Source organism: Ipomoea nil, unplaced genomic scaffold (genome assembly GCF_001879475.1).
Source record: "Ipomoea nil cultivar Tokyo-kokei standard unplaced genomic scaffold, Asagao_1.1 scaffold0268, whole genome shotgun sequence".
Lineage (NCBI taxonomy): Eukaryota > Viridiplantae > Streptophyta > Magnoliopsida > Solanales > Convolvulaceae > Ipomoea > Ipomoea nil.
In genome coordinates, this window is record NW_017616696.1 from 6,695,447 (window position 1) to 6,720,000 (window position 24,554).

The 24,554-nt window shown below is 33.5% G+C and overlaps 2 protein-coding genes across 3 annotated transcripts in view; both read left to right on the top strand.

Annotated features, from left to right (window-relative positions):
• Positions 1 to 7,691: 7,691 nt before the first annotated feature.
• LOC109151085 (probable galactinol--sucrose galactosyltransferase 2) lies at positions 7,692 to 13,679 on the top strand. Of its 2 annotated transcripts, none has more exons than XM_019299000.1 (14): positions 7,692 to 7,794; positions 9,509 to 9,731; positions 9,841 to 10,085; positions 10,356 to 10,446; positions 10,528 to 10,576; positions 10,672 to 10,763; positions 10,874 to 10,981; positions 11,085 to 11,207; positions 11,460 to 12,012; positions 12,099 to 12,166; positions 12,263 to 12,397; positions 12,488 to 12,705; positions 12,888 to 12,976; positions 13,064 to 13,679. In XM_019299000.1, the coding sequence occupies exons 1-14, from the start codon at positions 7,758 to 7,760 to the stop codon at positions 13,424 to 13,426; spliced, it is 2,394 nt and encodes a 797-aa protein (XP_019154545.1). In that variant the 5' UTR covers positions 7,692 to 7,757; the 3' UTR covers positions 13,427 to 13,679. The 2 variants fall into 2 exon arrangements, with proteins under 2 accessions (XP_019154545.1, XP_019154552.1); XM_019299007.1 differs by lacking the exon at positions 7,692 to 7,794 and adding an exon at positions 7,873 to 8,051.
• Positions 13,680 to 24,470: 10,791 nt separating this feature from the next.
• Positions 24,471 to 24,554, top strand: part of LOC109153578 (polygalacturonase-like) — a 3,590-nt gene continuing 3,506 nt past the window's right edge. Inside the window, exon 1 of the mRNA XM_019301436.1 lies at positions 24,471 to 24,554. This exon is cut by the window's right edge and continues 262 nt beyond it. Coding sequence (XP_019156981.1) covers positions 24,520 to 24,554 — 35 coding nt within the window. The 5' untranslated portion in view covers positions 24,471 to 24,519.

Genomic DNA, 24,554 nt, shown 5'->3' on the forward strand with positions numbered 1-24,554 from the left:
TTCACATAATTTCAAAACGTACAAATTACCTTGTTTGGTTGAAAGGGATTGCAATTCTATGGAATTACAATTCTCTCATCTATATCTATATATCTATATATCTATATATATATATATATATATATATATATATATATATATATATATATATATATATATATATATATATATATATATATATAAAAGTAAAATCCTCCTATTTCATTTTTCCGCTCAAACTTTTGTTGTAAAACTTATTTGGTAACCAAATGTAAAATAGAAATTAATTAAAATTTATTAATTGATAATATTGTTTCCATATTCACGTATTAACCTAATTGATAAATCTATTAATTGATAATATTTTTTCCTTATATTCATTTATTCATTCTTTTATATTGAGTAATTATATATAGAGATATAGATATGTATACTAACATACAACTATTACGGCTTCAATGTTTATTCTTGCCCATGATATTTCTCCATTAAAGACTTGCAGAGCTATTAGACTGCAATTGGTGCGCACCTATATGAAGTCACATAGAGAAAGGGGAGTGAATCCGTAAAATCTAGAGAGTGCATGTTTCACGATCAAGAGATTTTTTTTTTCTTTCAATTTTGCTTTTTTATACGACTCCAATGTTTATTCTTGCCTAGGATATTTCTCCATTGAAGACTTTCAGAGCTATTAGATAGTGATTGGTGTGCACCTATATGAAGTCCCATAGAGAAAAGGGGGTGATTTCATAAAATCTAGAGAGTGCACATTTTCCTATCAAATGGTATTTTTTTCGATTTTGCTTTTTTCTAGAACTTGTGTTGTATATGAAATTGGAAAAAAGATGCATTACAAAGCTGCTTCCTATACTGCAAAAATAAATTACAAAATAACAATTTTCTTTTTTACTTCATTGTAGGGAACTTCATGCTCATATACCAAGGGAACATGTTGGTAAGTACTGTAAGCTTTTCAAACAATGAAAAGTTTATGCTATTAAAATTTTTATGGTGATAAGTAATTTCTATATTTTCAAAAAATGCACTCATTATTTTATGTTGTAATTTCACTATGCTACTTTGGTTAAATAATATATAAAAAAAAATGACAACTTTTCTAGACAAATTTATTTATTGAAATCATTTTCATCTTTGAAGTTTGTAGATGATAAACAATTCGTTGGTAAGTTTCATTTACAATTTTAATCTACATCTGATTTTTTTTTTTATTTATTAACATGTTTGACGTTATTGGTAGGGTCGTTGAGATATACTCCCCATTGGATAAAATCATTGCAGGGAAGCCTTCTTAACTTATTGATTTTCTAATTGTATGTGGATACAAAGTAAATTATCTAATTTTGTTATTTTTATTGTATTTTGTATATGTATTTTTTATTAAGTACTCCGTAGTTTATTTGTTTATAGGGACAATCAATTGAAAGCTACAGTGTGGGATCAACATATACCAAGGCCAAGAGTTGAAACCGTATTTATTTATTTATTTATTTTTAAATTTTGGCCTTGCAAATCCTATGGTTGTTCTTATGCAATTGTGTAGAGTTAAGAATGATACGAAGAGTTAATCTAAACACAAGTGTTTTAATTTTTCTTTATATTTGAAAGTGTTTGAATAAGGACAAGTAATGAATGTTCTTTTTGATTAGCATGTCAAGATATATAACTCTTGATACACAGTTCCTTTTCAATCAGGATTTCCAGAGTTTTGTGATTTTTTGGAAATGTAAATTTATTATGTCTTAATCATTATCATAAGGGTTTTATCATTTATTTTTGTACATATTTTGTTTATGATTGTCATTTTTTTTTTCAGTTTATGTGTTGATTAGACCCCTCTAATAAAAATTATGGATATTTATGAGATGATCGAGGTAAACAATAACAACAATTTTTTTTTTTAAATTGATGCAGTGGCAACAAATTAGAAAATCATCTTTTGCCACTTTTTAAAATGATTTATTAGTATAAATTGTCACACTTTAAAATGTATTTTTAATGTTAATAAATAAATTAGCTTGAAATAATACATTAAAATCTAAAGGATAAGCAAAGTATAATTTAAAGTATAAAATAAAGCCAAAGTTGTACATGTTTGCAAAGTGATGGAGCACTGTAATAGTCTTAGTGCATCCAAATAAAGGCATCATTTAACTGATTATTTCTTTCTTATCTCACACTAAAGGTTTAATACTGCAGATATATATAAAGTATTAGTAATAACATTGGTACTGCTAAATGTGTATATAACTAATTATTTATTGATTTAAGATCAAAGAGTGCACTATATGATCTTCCAGATATATTAATTATATTCTTTAATATAATAATATTTTTGGTAACATTATTGTTTGCAAATTCTCCGTCTTTTTTTTTTTTATATATATTTATAATAACGTGTAGAAAAGACATTAATTAATTAGGTAATAACATAATAGCATAATTGGTAATATTATGTATGGTATTACCGTGTAAAATTTTTAGATTTTATCACCAACTAATTTAATACAACTTATTTTGTAAGCAAATGTAAAGTAGAAATCAACTAAAATCTTAGTAATATTGTTTCCATATTCAATGCTCTCACGTAACATAATACCCTATATAACAAATTTAAACAATTTATAATATAGCCAATTCATCATATATGTATGTTACAACCTCACGGTCAAATCTATACTATAATTAAAAACAAAATCATATTTACTTGATTTCCTGTCCAAACAATAGTAAATAGTAAAGGTAAATTAAAAAAAATGAAAAAAAGGAACATAAATATTTCACAATAATATTCTACATCATCAATTAAAAATGGAATGGAAATTAGGTAAATTGAAAAAAGAAATGAATATTAATAATTTACTGAAAATTAAAAATGAAAAAAAAAAGAATTGAAGTTAGGTTAATTGGAAAACGAAATGAATATTAATAATTGACTGAAAATAAAAATGATCCATAATTGACTAAAATGGAAAAGGAAATGGTCAGATCATTGCATTTTAATTTTCACAATAATATTATACAGTATAATACATCAAATCACAATTATGTCATAAATCTTTCACAATTTTAAACAATGAAATGAAAATTAAAAATAGAACAAAAATATTTTAATAATAATATTCTACACATCAAGTAAAAGTAAATTAAAAATGAAAAGGAAATATTTAAATAATAATATTCTACATCATCAATAGTAAATGCATATTTTAAATAATAGTAAAGGTAAATTAAAAATGAAACCGGAATATTTCAATAATAATATTCTACATCATCAATTAAAAATAGAACGAAAATTAGGTAAAAATATCACTGTATCTGATATTCTAATTGACTAATTGAATGAAAATTAAAAAAAAAAAAGAATAATTGGCTGAAAATGAATATGACATTACAAATTGACTGAAAATATAAAAAGAAATGAATACTAATAGTTGACTGCAAATAAAAAATGATCCATAATTGATTAATATGAAAAAAATAAATGGTTTGATCATTGCATTTTAATTAAAAATGGAACGAAAACTAAAATTTGACGGAAATATTTCAATAATAATTCTACATCATGAATAGTAAATGCATATTTTAAAAAATATTAAAGATAAATTAAAAATGGAACGTAAATATTTCAATAATAATATTATACATCATCAATTAAAAATTGAACAAAAATTAGGTAAAAATATCACTGCATATGATATTCTAATTACTAATTGACTAAAAATATAAAAGAATAATTTGCTGAAAATGAATTTGATATTACTAATTGACTTAAAATATAAAAGGATCGCTAATTGACTAATACTCTACCATTATATATTTTCACCCGAGTCACCTATCCTGAAAGACTGAAGGTGTTAGCTCTATACGATGATGGACAGGATTGCGTTGCTACAACCGATGTCATCTACAAACAGGTTTCAATAATGTGTAAATACAATCGTTGATATTATGTTTTTTTTAAATGGCAAAATTGCTATATATCTAAACAAAAATATATATATATTCCATACAATTGAATTAAGATAGCAATTCATTCATATAACTGAGTTGCTAGAGAACGAACACATTTGCCTAATTTATATAAAAAAAAATACTAAACAATGATAAATAAAATCTCCAAAGTTACAGCATCGCATGCGTACATTTACACATAAGCTATTAATTTGAGCAATTATTTGCTAAAATTCAAACAATGATAACATCAAAACACATAAATAATTCAAAACATATACTGTATAATATTTAATGTTCTAATTTAAATAATTATATATCAATCCAAATATTTTTAATATATTATAACAAATCTATCCCGTGCATCGCACGGGCGAAAATACTAGTTTTCATAGAATTAAAATCTCATGTCCCGGGGGTTTTAATTTCTGGGATTTTAGAAAGAAAAAAAAGATAGTGATGAGTCAACATTACCCATCCCTTTTTTAACCTAAAATTAATGCCTGATAACAACAATGTACATTTTGGACTTTATACTACTTATTCTATTTTAATTTCCATGTATACCAAACATTGGAATTGAAATTCCCAGTAATTCATCTCCCATAGAATTGTAATTCCTTTCTCATATAACTGAAAGAGTCAACAAACATCTCTACTGAAACTCGATCTCATAACCTCCCACATGGGAAAAATCACACTACATAACATCTGAGCACAAGGTGCTTGACAGATTTTTGTAGTTATCTTTTTTTGTGTAGTTTCTAAATTTTAATACATAAACAAAATTTATTATGTAAACACTCTCAGTTAGTTGTCACAAGTTTCCCTCGCAATCTAAAAATTTAAAACATTTCCCATAAAATTATTTTTGATAAAATTAAATCCTTAAGAATATTTTTCTAAAATTTGAATAAAATTAAATATGTATGACAAGTTACCATCAAATATAATAATGTATGTATGCTCAATTATTGAAGGATTAGAATGAGCTGGTAATGCAAGTTTCTACCACAACCCTAACTTGACATGTACAGTACGTAATCTTCCCCAATCATACGTGCACTTGAGTATTACTTTTCAGTTTTAATTTCTTATATTATTATTATTATTTTAATGCTACTTACTCTATTACAATGTAATATATGTTTTTGAGAAACTATATTTATACCACCCGACTACAAGGCCTTTGACTATTTCTTATATTACCCTTAATTATATTGGTTAGCTCTTGTAAATATCATCTGAAATATACCATTTCTTAAATAAATAAAAAAAATCATACATATCAAAAATATATAGGGTGTGTTTGGTTCACACTAGAGAATGGGAATCAGAATAGAAATTAAATACTTGGAAATGGTAATAGGTTTTGGTGAAAGTATTTTGCATGTTTGGTAGTACGGTGGAATTATAATGATTATCAATATTGATGTTTAGTTATGTATGACCATATAATGGGAATAAAGTTTTTAAACATACAAAAATTAAAAATTAAGGCAATTGATTTTAATATAATGACATCCAATGCACCAAAATGAACAAAAAGAAAAAGTAAAATAAAAATCTAAAAGCACTAATCCAAAAGCACCAATAAGCGTACTTGACTTATAGCAGCCACATAAAATGAAAGAGCTCGAGGGTGCAAGGAATATTGTGTCAGGAAAATATATGAGGGAAGTAGACTAGAATCCGATGTGCGTCTGGACAGATCTAACAGGGTACGACCCCATAGTGCTCAAGAAAGGCGAGAACAGAAGGGAAATTGGGGCTTTCAGGGAGTCTAGGTGCAATCCAATCCAATCCCCTTGGTGACGATTAATGATTGAACCGAGACTACACCGAGCATAGTACGTAGCTCGGCCGTCGAAGAAATTTTCAAATCCGAGATATCGGATAGGGTCAAAAGGGGCTCGTAAGTCCCGACCTGTTTGTCGCTTAGAACTTTGTGCTGCCCACTAGTAAGAGTGGGGGATAGGATCTGAGGAGAAGGAATGGGAAAAGGTCGGGAGATGACAAGGGTAGAGTGAATGGAAGGATGGTTGGAAGTTACCCGGGTGGGAGGACCTGTAGTCCCGGGTTGAGAAGGTTCCGTCATGCTCGGCCTCTCGCGCGGCTGGTTAGTGGTTGTGCTCGGCGAGTCGCCCCAAACTTTTGAAAATTGCTCGACCTCCTCTATAATGGTGTCGTATGATGGCGTACAACTAGAATGAGTTAACCTTAACTATTGCGTCATAGTTCTTGACCGAGAGATTCTGACTATCTAGTTTGGACATAATACCCCTTCCTCTAGAAGGAAGACGGGCGGAGGGAGAGGGGGGGGGGGGGGGGGGAGAAGTTTAGTGAACGGGCGTTAACCGAGAGAGTCAGTAAAACCTAAGACATACTAGACTAGAGACTTATGAATGTAAATAAACTAAAATATTAAATAACGAGTTCGTACTGAGAAAGTTGGTCGGGAGCGCTCGACTTGATGGAGTTTGTTGAAATCCTTGTATTCAAGCTCGGGAAGCTCTCGAAATATCGCAAAGGAAAAGTGTGATTTTGGCTGGCCTACCTTGACACCGTATTTATAGATGAGGGAGGTTGGAAAATTTGAAACGAATCACAAGACATGTAACCCCAACATGACACGTGGCGGGTGAGTGTATATGGGTGGTGATTTGCATGGTCTGTCGTAGGCCGGCACTACACATAATCCCATCCCAACTAAGGGTCCTTAGACTTTGTTTTCCACTAGGATCCTGTAGTTCGAGCCCCGCAAGACGTTACCCTATCTCGGGACATGGACTAGGGGCTACTTGATGGGGAATATAATATACCTCAGGCTACTGACTTTTTTGAACTAGGAACGTGATCAGATACGACTCATTGCAAGGCAATGGTCTCTTCCCGATCTGATCTGACCTGACCTGAATAGAGTACCTGGCCGACCCGACCTATTAGTTAACCTTCTTATTGGCTTAATGAGCTTCTGCCCTTACCCTTTGGAGCTTGGCCCGATCTATATGCTCGGCTGATGGACCCGAGCTCACGTACTTAGCCCTTAAGGATGAACAATATCAACAAAGCCGGGACCGAGCCTGATAGTCATTGGCTAATCAAACTTTTCTCGACACGTGGACTATTTTCCCTAACCTCCAAAACCGTCCAGTGCATAAGGAACACGTGTCGCACATGCCAACCCTTCAACATGTGCCCCTTCAATCTCCTATAAATACCATGCTAGAGGTTAGAGGAAGGGACTTTTGCCCAATTCTCTCACTAGATTACTTACATGCTCGGAAACCTCTGACCTTTAATCCCATCATAGCTATTATATCCAAGTATATTACATAATAACATACGAATACTATTATTCAAAAAAAAAAACATACGAATACTATATCCGGTGGAATTCGACACATCACTTATAATTTACCTTTTATCTTCTCAATTTTCTGAACTTGGCCTTTGGAGCCAAGTCACATCATTTTTACCTTGGAAGAGATGGCTCTTCTGTGAACCGAGAGGGCTACTCCATTTTTGTTACCTATCTGACTTCTAAAGGATTTGGCGCAGAGAAATTTTTTTTATTGAATATCATATTTGAAAGTTAGCGTGGTTGGCCTGCAGAATGTCATCTTTTTACCTAACACACGTGAATCATAACTCAAAATCAGAGATTTATGTGGTGGCCTGGCAAACTTGATTTTGGTGAATTCTGCAAAACCGACCCGATCCAAGGCTGAAGCTACATATATAGTTCACATGCAAGTAAGTATGCAACAAATCCAAGCACACATCATCCATTATAATGGCTGCAGATGCAGACAAACCGCGCTAGACGACATTCACGTACACGTAAGCGTTTCTCTCTAGATAAATCCTTTGAATTGGCCTTCCTCCTCTCAGATACCGCTATATAAACCCCCCAGCATTTAACGCTTCCAACTCACTACAGTACTCGGAGCTAAGAAACCGTTCGTCTCTAATGAAGTTTGCATTACCTTCTGGAATGCGCTTCTGCTGAGTAGTCATATTATTGTGTCTGCGTTTATCTCCTTTCTCTCTCCCTGTACACGCGCGAGGCGTATAAACGGAATTCCTTCTCGATTAAGGTGAGTTTCTGAAGGACTTCTTTCGGAGCCTTCTGCTTCTTCTTCTTCTTCTTCTTCTTCTTGGTTTCCGTTGTGGTGGAGCTGTGAATCTGTGATACCGTGGAGTTGGTGCTTGAGGAGTAGCCGGTTCGGTTTTTCCAACCGCCGGTGAATAACTTTAGAAACTGATTTAGGTATTTCACTCTGGAAATTTTTGGATTTAGTACCATACCATACCATACCTTCATTGGCTCCTGTTCTGTTTCCTCCTCCAATGCCGACGCTAAAACCTCCGTCAACTGGCGGTGGCGGGAGTACTGTTGCCTCCGGACCTAGGCGGTGATTACAGTTTAAAGTTGTAAAATTATACGAATGAGAATCCGAGATGCAATAAATTGACAACTAATAGCATTTGATTTCATCAAATTTGTTCCCTCATCCCTGCGAATAAGACAGACTGAAATGAGATTTTGGCTGTAAGCTTCGCTGCCAAAATTCACAAACTATGACCTCCCTCCCATATCATTCAAACTTACTTCTCTCAACCCTGTAATAAACTACTCACCATAAAACTTGGCTTTATTCTCTAATTTTTCACTTTTTCATTCTCCACAGTCAATTTTTAATGAAATTTTTTTTCCATATAGTAAAGACACCCTTAAAGTGCTTCTCATCAGATTCTTAAAAAGATACAATTGATCAGTAGGGATTTATTATCACCTTTCCCAGACTATTGATCCTGTTTCTCATTTTTCATGCCAAAATTTCCCTGATCTGACCATTGTTGAACACTTGGAACTTTCTCCAATCCCTTGTCTCAACTTCTAAGACCTCCAACATCAACCACTTTGATTCTTTTTCGCCCTTTTCACTTTTCTGTCCTTGTAAGATGCTCTCTGTTTCTTCTATATTTTTATTCTTCATTTTGGGTACCAAAGAAAAAGGGCTCTTTTGAAGTCCCTATAGTGCAACAGTAGAAAGTAGGTATAGATGGTCCACAAGTTTCTGGTGAACACTAGAAATGGTTTTATGCTTAACATAGCCATATAGCAGATTAATTAGTACCAGTAATATTTTTTAGATCAAGAATCCTATCACAGAGGTTGGTAATTTTGAGTAATTGCAGATAGAGGTTGAAATTGTCAAACAGTTATTTTGTTGTCAATCCATTTATGAAGTATAAAGTAGGTATAGTGTTGCGAGTAAAGCATAAGCTTTAAGAATTGCAAATTTTATTTGTCGAATTGTCTCAGTAATTATTGTTGATGAATTTTACAATCCTGATGTGCCACTGCGACTGACTTTGTTCATGAAACTATGCTTTCATTTCCCATAACTGTGAAAATTTATACTTGACAAAATTGGCAATACAGTGCTGTTTTGTAGTTTGGATCTTTTGTTTTTATTGCAATTTATTTATTATATTTTCAGATGTTCAGCTACAATCCCTGTCTCTAACTTTGGTGTGCCTCGTGCAGTTTATTGTAGAAGAGCAGTGAGTTGCACGAAGATGACGATCACACCCAATATCTCTATCACTGATGGGAACCTTGTGGTCCATGGCAAGACCTTGCTTAAAGGTGTGCCAGACAACATTGTGCTGACACCAGGATCCGGTGTGGGACTTGTTGCCGGTGCATTCATTGGAGCCACAGCTTCACATAGCAAAAGCTTACATGTTTCCCCCATTGGTGTCTTAGAGTGAGTCTATACTATGCCCAGACTTGTTGATTTGCCAACAAGAAATGTTGATTTGCCGACAAGAAATGTTGATTTGCCAATTGTAATAATTTTTTGTCTCACATAATAGGGGTCTCCGGTTTATGTGTTTATTCCGTTTCAAGCTATGGTGGATGACACAGAGGATGGGAACATGTGGAAACGATATTCCTCTGGAGACCCAATTCATGCTTGTGGAGAGCAAAGACACCGGTGAAGGTGAACCTGAAGATGCCCCAACTATCTATACTGTTTTTCTCCCGCTCCTTGAAGGACCATTTCGTGCAGTTCTTCAAGGCAATGAGAAGAATGAAATGGAGATCTGCTTTGAGAGTGGTACGTTTCGTATGGCCCAGTCATTGGTTATTACTACACACTGTAACTTGTGTAAACCATATCTGTTCTGCTCTGTAAATACACTATATCATAAGGTTTTGCACTGTGTTAATTTTATCATAACTGAGCTGTTTACAAATGAAAACAATCATCATTGTAACACGAAACAATTTACTGGAGTTCACAAACCATGGAAGAACAATTAGAAGCAAATGAGCTTGAAAGGACTAAAGTGGCCTTGGCTTTTTTTGGTATATTTTGATTTTGCAGGAGATAGTTCTGTAGAAACCAACCAAGGGCTTTATCTTGTCTACATGCATGCTGGACCTAATCCCTTTGAAGTCATAAATCAAGCTGTTAAGTAAGTCCTTAATGTTTCATGAGTTGCCGTTTTCACCTGAAGGATTTATTTCCTTAATGCAACTACTTTCCCATTCAACAGAGCTGTTGAGAAACACTTGCAGACTTTCCATCACCGAGAGAGGAAAAAGGTAAAGGGAGTGTGTATTCTCCTGTCTATTCTAACTGGTGCTTGATTATGTGATATGAAGAGCATCTGAAAAACATATATCTTGGTTGCTTGTAGTTGCCATCAATTCTTGACTGGTTTGGCTGGTGCACATGGGATGCCTTTTACACTGATGTCACAGCGGAGGGTGTCGAACAAGGCCTTAAAAGGTAAATTCTTAATCTGTACTTATATTTCTGGAAATTTTGTTCTCTTACTGCAAAACTGATACCCATGGTCTGTGTCTTTTTGACTAATTTGTTTAATATGAATACCACAGCTTGTCCGAGGGAGGTGTCACTCCACGCTTCCTGATCATAGATGATGGTTGGCAACAAATTGGTAGCGAACCCAAGGACCCTGAATGTATTGTTCAAGAAGGCGCACAGTGAGTCCTTATCTTTTTCTTCCTGGAGAGTTGTTTCTCATGCAATTTGACCTTTGTCTGTTTAACATATACATCAATTCATGTGACATTATTTATCTTGCAGGTTTGCAAACAGACTAATAGGGATAAAAGAAAACTCAAAGTTCCAAAAAAATGAAACAAAAGGTGAACAAGAATCAGGATTGAAGCAAGTTGTGGAGAAAGCAAAGCAACAGTTCAAAGTGAAGTAAGTCGTCTAACTCCATAGTTGATTAGTTTATATGGTGAAGATGGATTAATCATCTAGTAGATTTTTCCTAAAAATCATTACTCATCTAGTACTTGTTCGCTTTTTTCTCTGTAAAGGAGCTGTTTCTTCCCCTTTCCTCCATTTTTCTATATTGCTCAATAATCTCTCAAATTCTGTCAGTATTCCATGTAGTGAAACGAGTTTGATTAGAGTAAATCATGCATTATTTATGATCTTCCTTTGTTCCAGATATGTCTATGTATGGCATGCTATGGCGGGTTACTGGGGTGGAGTACAACCATCCGGTCCTGGAATGGAGCACTACGAGACTGCATTAGCATACCCTGTCCAGTCCCCCGGTGTACTTGGAAACCAACCTGACATTGTGATGGACAGTCTTGCAGTTCATGGCTTGGGTCTGGTACACCCCAAAAAGGTCCTCAACTTCTACAATGAACTTCATGCTTATCTGGCCTCGTGTGGTGTCGATGGAGTCAAAGTCGACGTGCAAAATATTATAGAGACTCTTGGAGCTGGACATGGTGGTAGAGTTACTCTCACACGAAGTTATCTCCAGGCCCTTGAAGCATCCATTGCACGCAACTTCCCTGATAATGGCTGTATTGCCAGCATGTCTCATAATACTGATTCCCTCTACAGTGCCAAGCAGACTGCCATAGTTAGAGCTTCTGATGATTACTATCCTCATGATCCTGCTTCTCATACAATCCATATTGCGGCTGTGGCCTATAACACGCTGTTCTTGGGAGAATTCGTGCAACCTGATTGGGATATGTTCCATGTTAGTACATCTGCGTCGTTTCCTTTTGGCTTGCTTAGATTTCTTTTCCACTTCAGGTTTTCCTAAACAACTAACTTGTCTTGCAGAGCCTACATCCAACTGCTGAGTATCATGCTGCAGCTCGATCTATTGGAGGATCTGCTATTTATGTCAGGTGTGAATTATGCTCTATGTTAAATTGATAAATTCTCCGTGATGGTTTCACTCTATACATGGGTTGTCCTCTAATATGGTTGTCTTCTGATATTAGTGACAAGCCTGGAAACCACAACTTTGAGCTTTTGAAGAAGCTAGTCCTTCCTGATGGATCAGTGCTTCGTGCCCAATTGCCTGGCCGACCAACCATTGACTGCCTTTTCACTGATCCAGCTAGAGATGGAACCAGGTCTTCAATTTACTTTCCTGCCTGTGACTTGTTAGTTTGAGACTTGAGAGAGAGATCAAGAAAACTCAAATGCATATTTATATTGAACAGCTTGCTTAAGATTTGGAATGTGAACAAATGCACGGGTGTGGTTGGTGTGTTCAACTGCCAAGGTGCTGGCTGGTGCCGAGTTGCAAAGAAGACGCGTATTCATGACACATCACCTGGCACCCTCACTGGTTCTGTTCAGGCTACCGACGTTGATTCCATAGCTCAAATCGCTAGTCCAGATTGGAGTGGAGACACGGTTATATACACCTACAGATCAGGTATGTGTCTAGTTGTCCATATGTTGAGCATATATATAATATATAAACATAAATGCGCAATCCAACTAACAGCTTAGACTTTTAGTTGAGATGGAGCACATGCTTCAATTATAAACAAGATATCAGATTTCTACAAATTGATGCTTATTACCATTTTATAAAAATTACTCTTTGCTTTGCAGGGGAGATAGTTCGCTTACCAAAAGGTGCTTCACTGCCTGTGACTCTTGGGGTTCTAGAGTATGAACTCTTCCATATCTCTCCTCTCAAGGTCTGCCACTCTTTCTAACATTCTCCCCTCTGTTCTCTGCTATTAGCCGATATATATACATAAGATCAATTGATTGTGTTGTTGCAGGACATTGCCCCAAACATCTCATTTGCACCAATTGGCTTACTAGACATGTTCAACAGTGGCGGTGCTGTGGAGAAGTACGAAGTCCATCTGGTTTCTGACAAGCCAGAACACGTTGATGGTGAAGTAGTCTCTTCTGAGGTGCCAACTTGTCTAAGCGAAAACCGGCCACCAACTGCAACGATCTCTCTCACCGTTAGGGGGTGTGGCCGATTCGGAATTTACACCTCCCAGCGCCCTCTGAAATGCTCATTGGATGGTGCCATTACTGACTTCAACTATAACACTGACAATGGATTGGTGATCATAAGCATCCCAGTTCCAGCACAAGAAATGTACAGATGGAATGTTGAAGTCCTAGTCTAAGTCTAAGTAGTTATTTACTAGGAAGTGGTTGTTGCAGAATCCAAGAAAGACAAAGATGAAGGCAAGTGAGGCTTCTCTCATCTTTGGGGATAACTGAATAAGATTGTCAGAACGTTAGTTAGATACTTATGTCTGTAATAAAAACTATATATATATATATATATATATATATATATGAATGATGATCCATATCTGTGATGCTGCAGTTTCTACTCTCTTTGTATCATATCACTTCACATCTGTTTTATTTCTATGCATTGCACTGGCGGGTTCTGACGGGCAATTTATATTGTGCACCAGGGCACACAATGGGCAAAATGACGTCGTTTTGTGTTTTTTTTTTTTTTTTTGAAAATTTCGCTTTTCCGTGTTTGCTGCTAATTTTGTTAAAAAAAAAAAAATTCATGTTTCGAAAATGTACATAATTGTATATCAAAATATACATAATTGTATAACATAATGTACATAATTATATATCATAATACACATACACTCTGTTGCGTCTACTCCCCACACAACTTAACAAAACAACGTTATTTTAGGAGATGCGGGGCGTACAGTGCTGGACCGTTTTAATTGTTCCTAACTCCAAATGAAGTTCCATTGTTTCAACGACAACTTAATATTAAAAATATAATTTATTAGTATCAATAAACTAAACTAAAAATATGTTTACAAAACACTCATATTAGTTGTTTAACCTATCAAACAAGTTAAAGTTGATCAAACAAGCTAGACTTTGGGGGGAGGGGGGGGGGGGGTGGATTTGGTTCGGGTTATCTAAGATAACTAAGATTATCTTTAGCTAGTTATATAATATTCATGTGTTTGGTTGAAGTTTTCTAACATTCCATCGGAATCTTATTTAGCGTCCACATCAGCATTTTCCTTATTTTGAAGGGAATGTGATTCCCTTGGTTTCGTTATGTTATGTAACATTCCCTTGCTTTTTTACATACTCTACCCTCCACTCTTTTACGAACTATGTGTTTGATATTTCATGGTTTCTCTCTCGCATCGCTGAATGCAATTATTTGTGCACGGTTTACTGATTCTATAATTCTTGTTAATGTTAACTTTCCCCTTAATGAGCAATTATTTTTGCAATCTTATCGATTCTCATTATGCCTAGTATAAGAATTTGTTCTTTTGCAGTGAAAGTTAATAAAAATTAAAATTGAAGTGCATCACACATACTCAGTGAAAGTTAATACTGTTAAGGATATGTGTGGTTGATATTGTTTATCAATATGTTGTTCTCCTTTAGAATATCTATGTTAGATTAACTATTGTAACTTCCTAGTTATTAGCTCTCTCTTGTATACTATTTATACCTAGTAGCTTCACATCAATAATATTGAAGTTCATTCCTTTTACATGGTATCAAGAGCCTTATTCTCCTATAGAGCCGTCTACCGTCGCCCAGGCCCTCAAGGATGCTAGGTGGAAGAAAGCTATGGACGAAGAATTCGAAGCTTTGCACCGTAACAACACGTGGAAATTGGTACCACGTGGAGCAGGGGTTCCGATTGGTTGCAAATGGGTCTACCGTGTCAAGCGCAAATCGGATGGCTCCGTTGATCGGTACAAGGCACGTCTTGTGGCCAAAGGGTTTCTGCAGACAGCGGGTCGGGACTATTTCGAAACTTACAGTCCGGTTATGAAACCAGTCACTATCCGATTGGTCCTGACTATTGCATTAAGTCACCGCTGGTGTGTGCGCTAGTTGGACATTAATAACGCCTTTCTGCATGGCACGCTTCATGAGGAAGTTTACATGGAACAGCCACCGGGATATGTTGATCCGCTTTACCCTTCTCATGTTTGCAGGTTAACCAAGGCTTTGTATGGCCTCAAACAAGCCCCGCGGGCTTGGTACCAGGAGCTCTCACTATTTTTGCAGCGCTGTGGGTTCACCAAGTCTCGAGCTGATGCTTCATTGTTCATTTATTCGTCTCATGATGTAACTGTTTATTTCTTAGTCTATGTAGATGACATTTTGCTGACAGGCAATAATGTTCCATGGCTAGATCGGTTTGTGAAGACTCTGTCAGCCCGGTTTGCTCTAAAGGATCTCGGTACACTTCATCATTTCTTAGGTGTCGAGGTCATCTCTACGGCTGATGGTATGTTCCTTTCACAAAGCCAGTACATAACTGATATACTCACACAGTTCAAATGGATGGTGCAAAGGATGTTTCAACACCACTTGCTGTTTCGGACAAACTCGTGCCACTTCAGTCACCTGGTTCTGCGACGGATGCTACTCAGTTTCGTCGTTTGCTAGGCCTTATGCAGTACTTGGTGATCACCCGCCAGGATGTGGCCTTTGCGGTCAATCGACTCTCGCAGTTCATGCATGCGCCTTCGGAGTTACACTGGCAAGCTGCGAAACGCCTGCTTCGGTATCTTAAAGGGACTGTTTGCCTTGGCTTGTTTCTTCGTGTTGGTCAGCCATTATCGCTACGTGTCTATACCGACTCTGACTGGGGTGGGAGCAGCACTGCTGGGCACTCTACTACGGCCTACCTAGTGTATCTGGGCACCAACCTTATCTCTTGGAAGTCCACGCGGCATAAGTCTGCTTCGCGGTCCTCGACAGAGGCTGAGTACCGAGCCTTGGCCAATGCAGCAGCAGAGGTTCTCTGGATTAAGAATTTGCTTCAGGAGCTACACTTAACTCTAGCACAACCGCCCGTTCTTTTCTGTGATAATCTCAGCGCCACTTACGTCTGCAAAAACCCAGTTTTTCACTCACGCGTGAAACACTTGGCGTTGGACTACTTTTTTGTACGAGAATTGGTTACAAGTGGTGCGTTGGTTGTTCGCCACATTCCTACCTCGGCTCAGCTAGCGGATCTTCTCACTAAGCCGTTGGGCCGTCACCTGTTTCTTCATTTTCGCTCCAAGATTGGAGTATCTGACGGATCCTCAATCTTGCGGGGGCGTGTTAAGGATATGTGTGGTTGATATTGTTTATCAATATGTTGTTCTCCTTTAGAATAGCTATGTTAGATTAACTATTGTAACTTCCTAGCTATTAGCTCTCTCTTGTATACTATTTATACCTAGTAGCTTCACATCAATAATATTGAAGTTCATTCCTTTTACAAATACAAAATTTTTGAACTTCATATATTGAAATGCATAAAAATGTTGAGGGTATTAAAATAAAATAGCCATTATAACATAAAGAACAACCCTTCAACCAAACAACTTTATATTACATATCTCAGTTTTAACCAAACACAAGATTCTATCATTCCCAAGAATCTAAGGTAATCTGACATTCCGTGAACCAAGTCAACCAAACGGCCCCTGGATGATAAGACATTTTCCAAACTCCTCTTATGAATTTAGTTAGAGCAATTGTTAGAAATAAATTTGTTTTAATAATTTATTTAAAATTATTTATTATGACATGTTAGAGATTACAATTATCACTTCTTATTAGTCATTTATGACGGGTCATTTTTTTTATTAGATATGTAAATTCCTTATAAACACACAATGAGATCAGCAAATTCACCAATAATCTATTAAAAAATAATTTGTTATATAATACAATAAACAAATTCAATTACAGGAGTTATAGCCATTTCTACTATTCCATCTCTATTTTTCGATATCTTTTACACATCTCCATGTATCATTGTAGCATATAGTTTAAATATTAAAAAAATATCTCACTTATATATTTTTGTCTTTCCATTACTGTCTTTCTTGTTTTACTCTATAATATTTACATATATTGGTTACATTTTGAATTAAGAACAATACAACAATTCATCATGCGATGAAATGTCTCAATTCAAAACACGTTATCAGCACGAATGCGCTACATCCTTGGTGAATGATATTATTTCTTATACCCATATATACTATGGTATAATATTATCACTATTTGAGAATACAACTTGAAAGAAAGATCAGTTTTCACAATGTAAAAAAAAAAAAAGCACCCATTCACTATTTGTGTTTTTTTTTTTTTTTTTGGAATCCATATATTATTATTATTGGTGTTGTTGTTATTGTTGTTGTTGTTGTTGTTGTTGTTGTTGTTGTTGTTGTTGTTAGGGTTGTTAGGGTTTATTTTATAAACCCATTTTGTAATTGGCAAATAGAATAGGTTAGGACTTAGTGCGGTTGATTCGGAGTGAGTGATGATATAGTGGAACAGAACTTGCAACAGATATGTCCTGAGGCTATTCCAGATAGGTATTTTACGAGATTATCCCTATTTAATTGAGAAGTTAGATTATTCTCCCAATTAAAACCTCAAGGATGAAAAAGTAATTGGACTACATGAAAATATTTTGGTACGTAGTTACATACCCTCACCAAGTTAGTATAATTTTTGTTTAGAGAGAATGTAGTTATAAGAGAGATGATAAGAATTGATTTAAAAAGAAATCTCGCTCTCTCTAACCGCTTTACAAGAAATACTCTAAAAGTTATTTTTCAAGACGATCAATCTGGATTTCATTGATCTTGAATAGAAGAAGCTCAAGTAATTTTATCATTTATTGAAATGTATTCCGATCCATATTAATCCAGCTATGATGACTTCTATTACCATCTCTTTGATCACATATTGAATTTCTTGTTGGTGGTGCCCTAGGCATAGATGTGGTTTGCATCGAACTGGATAAACAAATCCTTGTGTTCTTCTTCATTTACTTACTGTTTCATTCGATTTCATTACGTAATTAATAATAATATGAATTGTTAATTGATTAACCAGTAGATGAACCAGTAACGTAATATCTACACACAATAATAATAATAATAAAAATAATAATAATAATAATAATAATAATATTATTATTATTATTATTATTATTATTATTATTATTATTATTATTATTATTATTATTATTATTATTATATTTGTGCATTAATAACCATATTATATCATTAAGACCTTAAACTGTCATTAGACTCACTTCCCAACCTATCGCCCAAACGACACCGCCCATGGGCCAACCAATGGGCAGACAACCAAACTGCTCATGGACCAACCAATCGACCAAAAGTCTCCCTCCCACTGGCCGACCTACTAATCTCGACCATGGTTCTATCAGGACCACAGTGACCCGTTGACCAAGCTAGGCAAATGATATGCTGGCCTAGTTGGCTGGTTAGTCAGTGGGTGAGAACCAAATTGCTGCCTCAGCCAAGAGTTGGCGAATTTCCAACCTTCGCCACCCCAGTCGCTCCATCGAGATGGGCAGGGTTGGGGCCGCCACCTAGGCGGGGGCAAAATTGGCATCCCTTCCCTTTGGGTAACTCTTCCTTCTTAGCTCCATTTTCGCATCACCAAACGCGTCCTTAATGCTTTTTTCAGTTTTTGCATTTCAAATTTTGACATCCTATACTTTATGTATTTCTTCATTTTTGACCCATCTCAGAAACTCTGGGGGGCGTTTACTAACTGAAAATTTCAGAAAATTTCCAAAAATTTCTGGAAACTGAAAAATAGAAAACAGAAAACGTGTTTACTAGCACAATTTTCCATTTAAACATGTTTACTAGCATAGTTTTTCATTTTGAAAATTGAAAATAATTTGAAATATCTGGAAAACTGGAACACTCTTAAAACTGTTTTCTAAATGGAAAACAGAATCATCTATCATGTATTTAGTTATATGTCACTATAACCACATTACTATGATTACATTCATTATCATCTTATTTTACTTATCACTATCTTCTATCTTGTTTACTTACTTTATTTATTTAAACATAACTTATTTGCTTACACTTTAAAGTTAGACATTATTTGCATTATCAAAATTAAGAATTAAACTATGTATAATGTTTTAGATTTTGATTGAACTCAATAGATTATTAGTTCGAATATTGAAATCTCACATATATTAGAATTCAAAGTAAAAGTTGTATATTCATATACATGTAATTCAAATGAATATATCCAAAAAGTATTTTAAATATTAGCTCAAAAAATATTAATATTATCTAAACTAAATTTTAGGTGAACTTAGTAGGTTATTGTTTCGGATATTTTTTTTTTATAGTTATTATGTTATATATACATATATAAATTTTGTTCAGTTATCAAATGTAAAAATTTTACATATATTAGACTTAAAAGTAAAAAAAAAAATAAAAAAAATTAAATTTATTCCATTTAAACCAAACGTATGTAAAAATATTTTAAATATAAGATCTAAAAAGCACTCGAAATTAAACTTGTGTTAATTTTATAACGTTAATTTTAAAAAAAAATTAAAAAAATAAGTGTGAGTAAACAAATTTTCTAAAAAGAAAATAGAGAATGGAAAACAGGGAATGAAAACCGAAAAATTAGAAAACAAATTCTGTTAGTAAATGTATCCCTGGTCTCTCTCAAATCTATTTCTCAATCCAATTTAAGCTCCAAAAATCTTGCCTATAAGCTCCAACTATTTCCTAAACTCATTACTCTCTACTCTTTGGTCTAAATGTCTTTGGGCCCATGGCTCCATCATTCATATATGAACCATGAAACTCAAAAATGGTAGTCTATCATATGCATGCTGTCCGGCGATCGATCGAGTTTATTTGTCTATTTTGGGAAGACTGAGGAATTGTAATTTGGTCTCTTTGGTAGTTGGGTTTTAACCGTTAACCCTAGATATAGTTAGGCAAAAAACATGACAGCATAAAAAGCAAATGAGGTTTCCTCCACAACCCGGCCGCGCACACAACACAATTACGATTAATTACGTGTCTTTTAGTCATTTGAAAGATTAACGTAATCGCATATATAGCTTACCTTAACCATGTCTGTCTTATCTCAAAGTTGGTGACAATCTTCAAACTGAATTAATTGCCTAAATGTACAAGTGATGTTTGCCCAGTTTTTTTCTTTTTCTCCATAACCATCATGCGCTGTGATGCCATGGGTCACGATGTTCTTGGTTTCTTACGCCACGTGTTGAGCTTATCAATTGTGGGGTGACGCAACCATGATTGCAAGTTCTGTGAATTTTAGCAGCAAAGAACAAACCAGAACGACATGTCCCAGATTTATTATTTGGTTAGTCTGTCAGATGATGTCATGCTGTGTTTAAATTAATAAAGAAAGAATCTTTTGTTGGATGCGTTCGTATATTGTCATCATAATCTTGGTTTCTAATTAGTTTTTTTTTTTTTTTTTTTGGTTGCAGAGGTAAAACGTCAAACCAACCCATACCTAGGACCAGTCCAGATCAAATTAATATATTCAATCTTTAGGGGTTGTTTACTTCATTTCTCTGTTTTTCCATTTCCAGTTTTCTATTCTTCCATTTCTCCAATTTTCTTTCTCCATTCTTCCAGTTTTCCATATTTCCATTCCTCTAATTTTTTATTTTTCTGATTTTCTATTCTATTAAAAACAATCATCCCATATAGTATTTGTATATTTCTACAACAAAGATAATAATAATAATAATAATAATAATAATAATAATAATAATAATATAATAATAATAATAGTAATAATGATAATAATAATAAGAATAGTAATAATTTAATAATAATAATAGTAATAATTTAATAATAACAACAACAAATTCGTGTATATAAGTAGGAGGAAAATGAAAAAGATAATAATAATAATAATACTAATAATAATAATAATAATTTATTTTACAAATTTAATTTTTTAATAAAAAAATTCCAATACACTAATACTAAATGTATAAAAGGTAACAAAAATTGATAAAAACATATTTCTAGATAATTATAACTATTTCAATCATTTTAGTACATAAATAATAATAATAATAATAATAATAATAATAATAATAATAATAATAATAATACTCCGTAATACTCAAAATAATAATAATAATAATAATAATAATAATAATAATAATAGTAATTAAAGGAAAAAACGCTAAAAATAAATAATAATAAAAATAATTTTGAATGTGAAAAGCACAAAATGGGAAGTAAAAACTGTAATAATAATAATGAGTAATTAAAACGAAAATGGTAAATAATCAGTTGTGGGCGGCTGTGCGCAGGGAAGGGGAAAAATAGAAAATGCATGAATATACGCTAATGTGCCATTTGTAGGAATCGATCCATGGACCTTAAGGATGGCACTGTTCACACGCGCGCACCTTCCTCCATTCTTCCATTAGGAGAACTTTGTTTATCTATTCTCCAAATTTAGTGAAAAAGTGGAGAATGGAGATAGAATGTAAATTTGGAGGAAAGATTTTAGTAAACAAGTTTTTCATTCTCCATTTTTCCACTTCTCTAATTCTCCCTTTTTTTGAAAAATCCTCCATTCTTCCAAGTTAGTAAACGACCCCTTAATTTCTTGAAATAGATCATAGCATGCGTCATCTCAGAATTTGCCATCAAATAATTGAGAAGATAAAACAGCCCAGAAAGCCAGAAATTTAACCCTATATTTTGATTAAGTAGATTTGGTTCGTTTCTGATTGAGGATGAGTTGACTACGTATTATGTTAATCTGATCTCTAAGCTTTTGGCATCTATATGCTCTAGCTTGAGGGAGTGTTAGAAATTATAGTTACAGATTTTTATGAGATAGAATTTAGTTTGTTAATTTTTTACTATATTCTTAGATTTAATTACAGGCTTTTCATTGTATATTAGGATCAAACTAGTCATATAAATTGTTCTACTTTTATATTAATTGTCATTCTACAGCTATTTTATTATTTTATTCTTGTCTTTTCTGCCGGTAGTATAATTAGCCACCCGTTGAACTCTATTTAAATATAATTTTAACAAAGTAAGTTAGCTTGCGCGACAACTTTATCTTTTAATATGAAAACTTAATTTTATCTTTTATATTTAAACCATCACCATTGAAGGCATTTTGTTGATTTTTTTACAGCTTTTAAGTGATGTGGAAGAGAAAGGAGAGTGGAGAGGGTTCGTTGAATTGTTATTTGGGGTTTTAAGCAGCTTTTGTTAGAAGCCGTAGGGAGGCAAAATTAGTCCTTGTAGAAGTTGCTTCATCTACTGATGCTCCAGGGTAAGGGAGGTAATGGTGATGAAAATAAAGTAGTTTGGTAAATTTTTTACTAGACTTTATCATTTCAAGTGTAAATTTTATAATTGAAATAATGAATCTCTCCAATTATTCGTACCACAATTACCAAAATGCCTCTAATTTATGTTACATGGTCCGTCCTATCATTTTATAAGTCGGAGCAAAATAAATATAATAACTCTTAATATATTAAGTTAAAAGATTAGATGGATTAACTGAAAATAATTAACTGATAATTTTGAATTTTTGTAAACATATATTTTTTTTATTAAATAAAAAACACTTTAGAATATTCTTGGAATAGTGTCCATTCAAACTTTGGGTTCCTGTATGAAGTGTAATTATAAATAAGGGGAAATCAACGTTTTGGTCCCTTAATTGTTTCCCAACTATCAATGTAGTTTTTAGTTTTCAATTTCAACCAATTTAACTATCAAATTGTTTAAAATTTCGTTAATTATACCCTTTCAGTGACCAAATTGATGAAATTTTTAAAATGTGAAAGTTACCATTTTGGTCCCTGAAAGGTTTTAATTGATGAGATTTTAAACAATTCGAGGATCAAATTAGTTAAAATTGAAAACTAGGGACGACATTGATGGTTGGGAAACAATTGAGGGACCAAAATATTGACTAACTCTATAAATTAATTCAATGTTTGCTAATATATACAGAGTATTTATTAATTTTAACTTCATCAAAAAATAAAAAACCAAGCTAGGGAAGCCCTCCCAACGTTGGGCCCAGGGTGGATGCCCATCTCGCCCGCCCTGCATGTTAACGATGCCTAACTAATAATTTATTATTATTTTTTTTGTGACGAGGAAAACTCACAACTATTACCTTAAGGTGTGTTGTGAATTGAATTAACCATGATTTTTCAACTTGGCCACAAACCTGGGGGTGTGGTTGAGTAGAAGGGACTCATCTATCATTAATCAAACGTCAATGATTCGATCCTTGACTTTGGGTATGGAAATGGGTACACCCAAAAACAAAAACAAAAAATAAAAAATAAAAATAATAAACTTGGCCACAACTAATAATAGTAATAAACACAAAAACTCATTGTTAGACAAATTAGAAAGTTGATCGAGGACACTACATGCTTAAATTACTAATGAGGGATGAAAGAGCTATATCATTATATCGTTGGAATGACAAAATATGATTTTTTTTTTCTTAATTAAATAGAGCTCGATAATTTTATGTAACTAGAAAAGAATGATGCATCTCGTCAAAAAGAAAAGTATATGATGCACTAATTAATTAAATATGTCATATACTCATATCAACTATGTGCCTTTACAAAATAATAATAATAATAATAATAATAATAATAATAATAATAATAATAATAATAATAATAATGTGTATGTTAGTATATCTAGTTATTATACGCATCATATCAATCAAAAAATATACATAAAATCAATTAATACATAATTATTGTTTTATTATATTACTTCTTTATTATTATTATTATTATTATTATTATTATTATTATTATTATTTATTGGTAATGTATGTCATACTCTATGTTATATAGTTATTAGTTAGTTGTTAGTTATATAAACCTAAGAAAAAGAAGTATCCTACAACAGTACAAGTGTACAACACAAACAAAAGAGGATCAATATAAACATATATTTATGTCTGAATACCACAGTTTAAATAGGATTAGTTCAAGACATTCCTTATAAACATTCTCATTTCTCAATCTGGCCTATACACATGATCCCGACATCTCTTATCACGTCTTACTCTTATAAATTGTAAAATTTCATAGTCTCAAATGGATAACTTTAAGTTAAGATGCCGTAAGTTTGATCTGTACGAAATGATATGATTCGATTAAAATTATTCTTTCGTATGGTGTTGTCCAAACCAGAAACCATACCCCTAGAGTCGTATGGAAACCATCAACAAACCAATAATCCTCCGTTCCCTAAGTCTATAAATATTCATTTCCTTGTATCACATCCATACCTACAAATTAAATTCCTCCATACATTAATTAATTCCCCCATAATTCTATTTTGTTTTGTTCTCATTTTTTCCACATTGTACAATGTCTATGCGAAGGAACATTTCCCCTTTCGTCCT

Coding starts and splice junctions, on each gene's coding strand:
- LOC109151085 (XM_019299000.1), top strand. CDS start 7,758: ATGCAGACAAACCGCGCTAGACGACATTCACGTACAC. Junction 12,398..12,487: donor CCAGCTAGAGATGGAACCAG/GTCTTCAATTTA, acceptor TATATTGAACAG/CTTGCTTAAGATTTGGAATG. Junction 12,977..13,063: donor TCCATATCTCTCCTCTCAAG/GTCTGCCACTCT, acceptor GTGTTGTTGCAG/GACATTGCCCCAAACATCTC.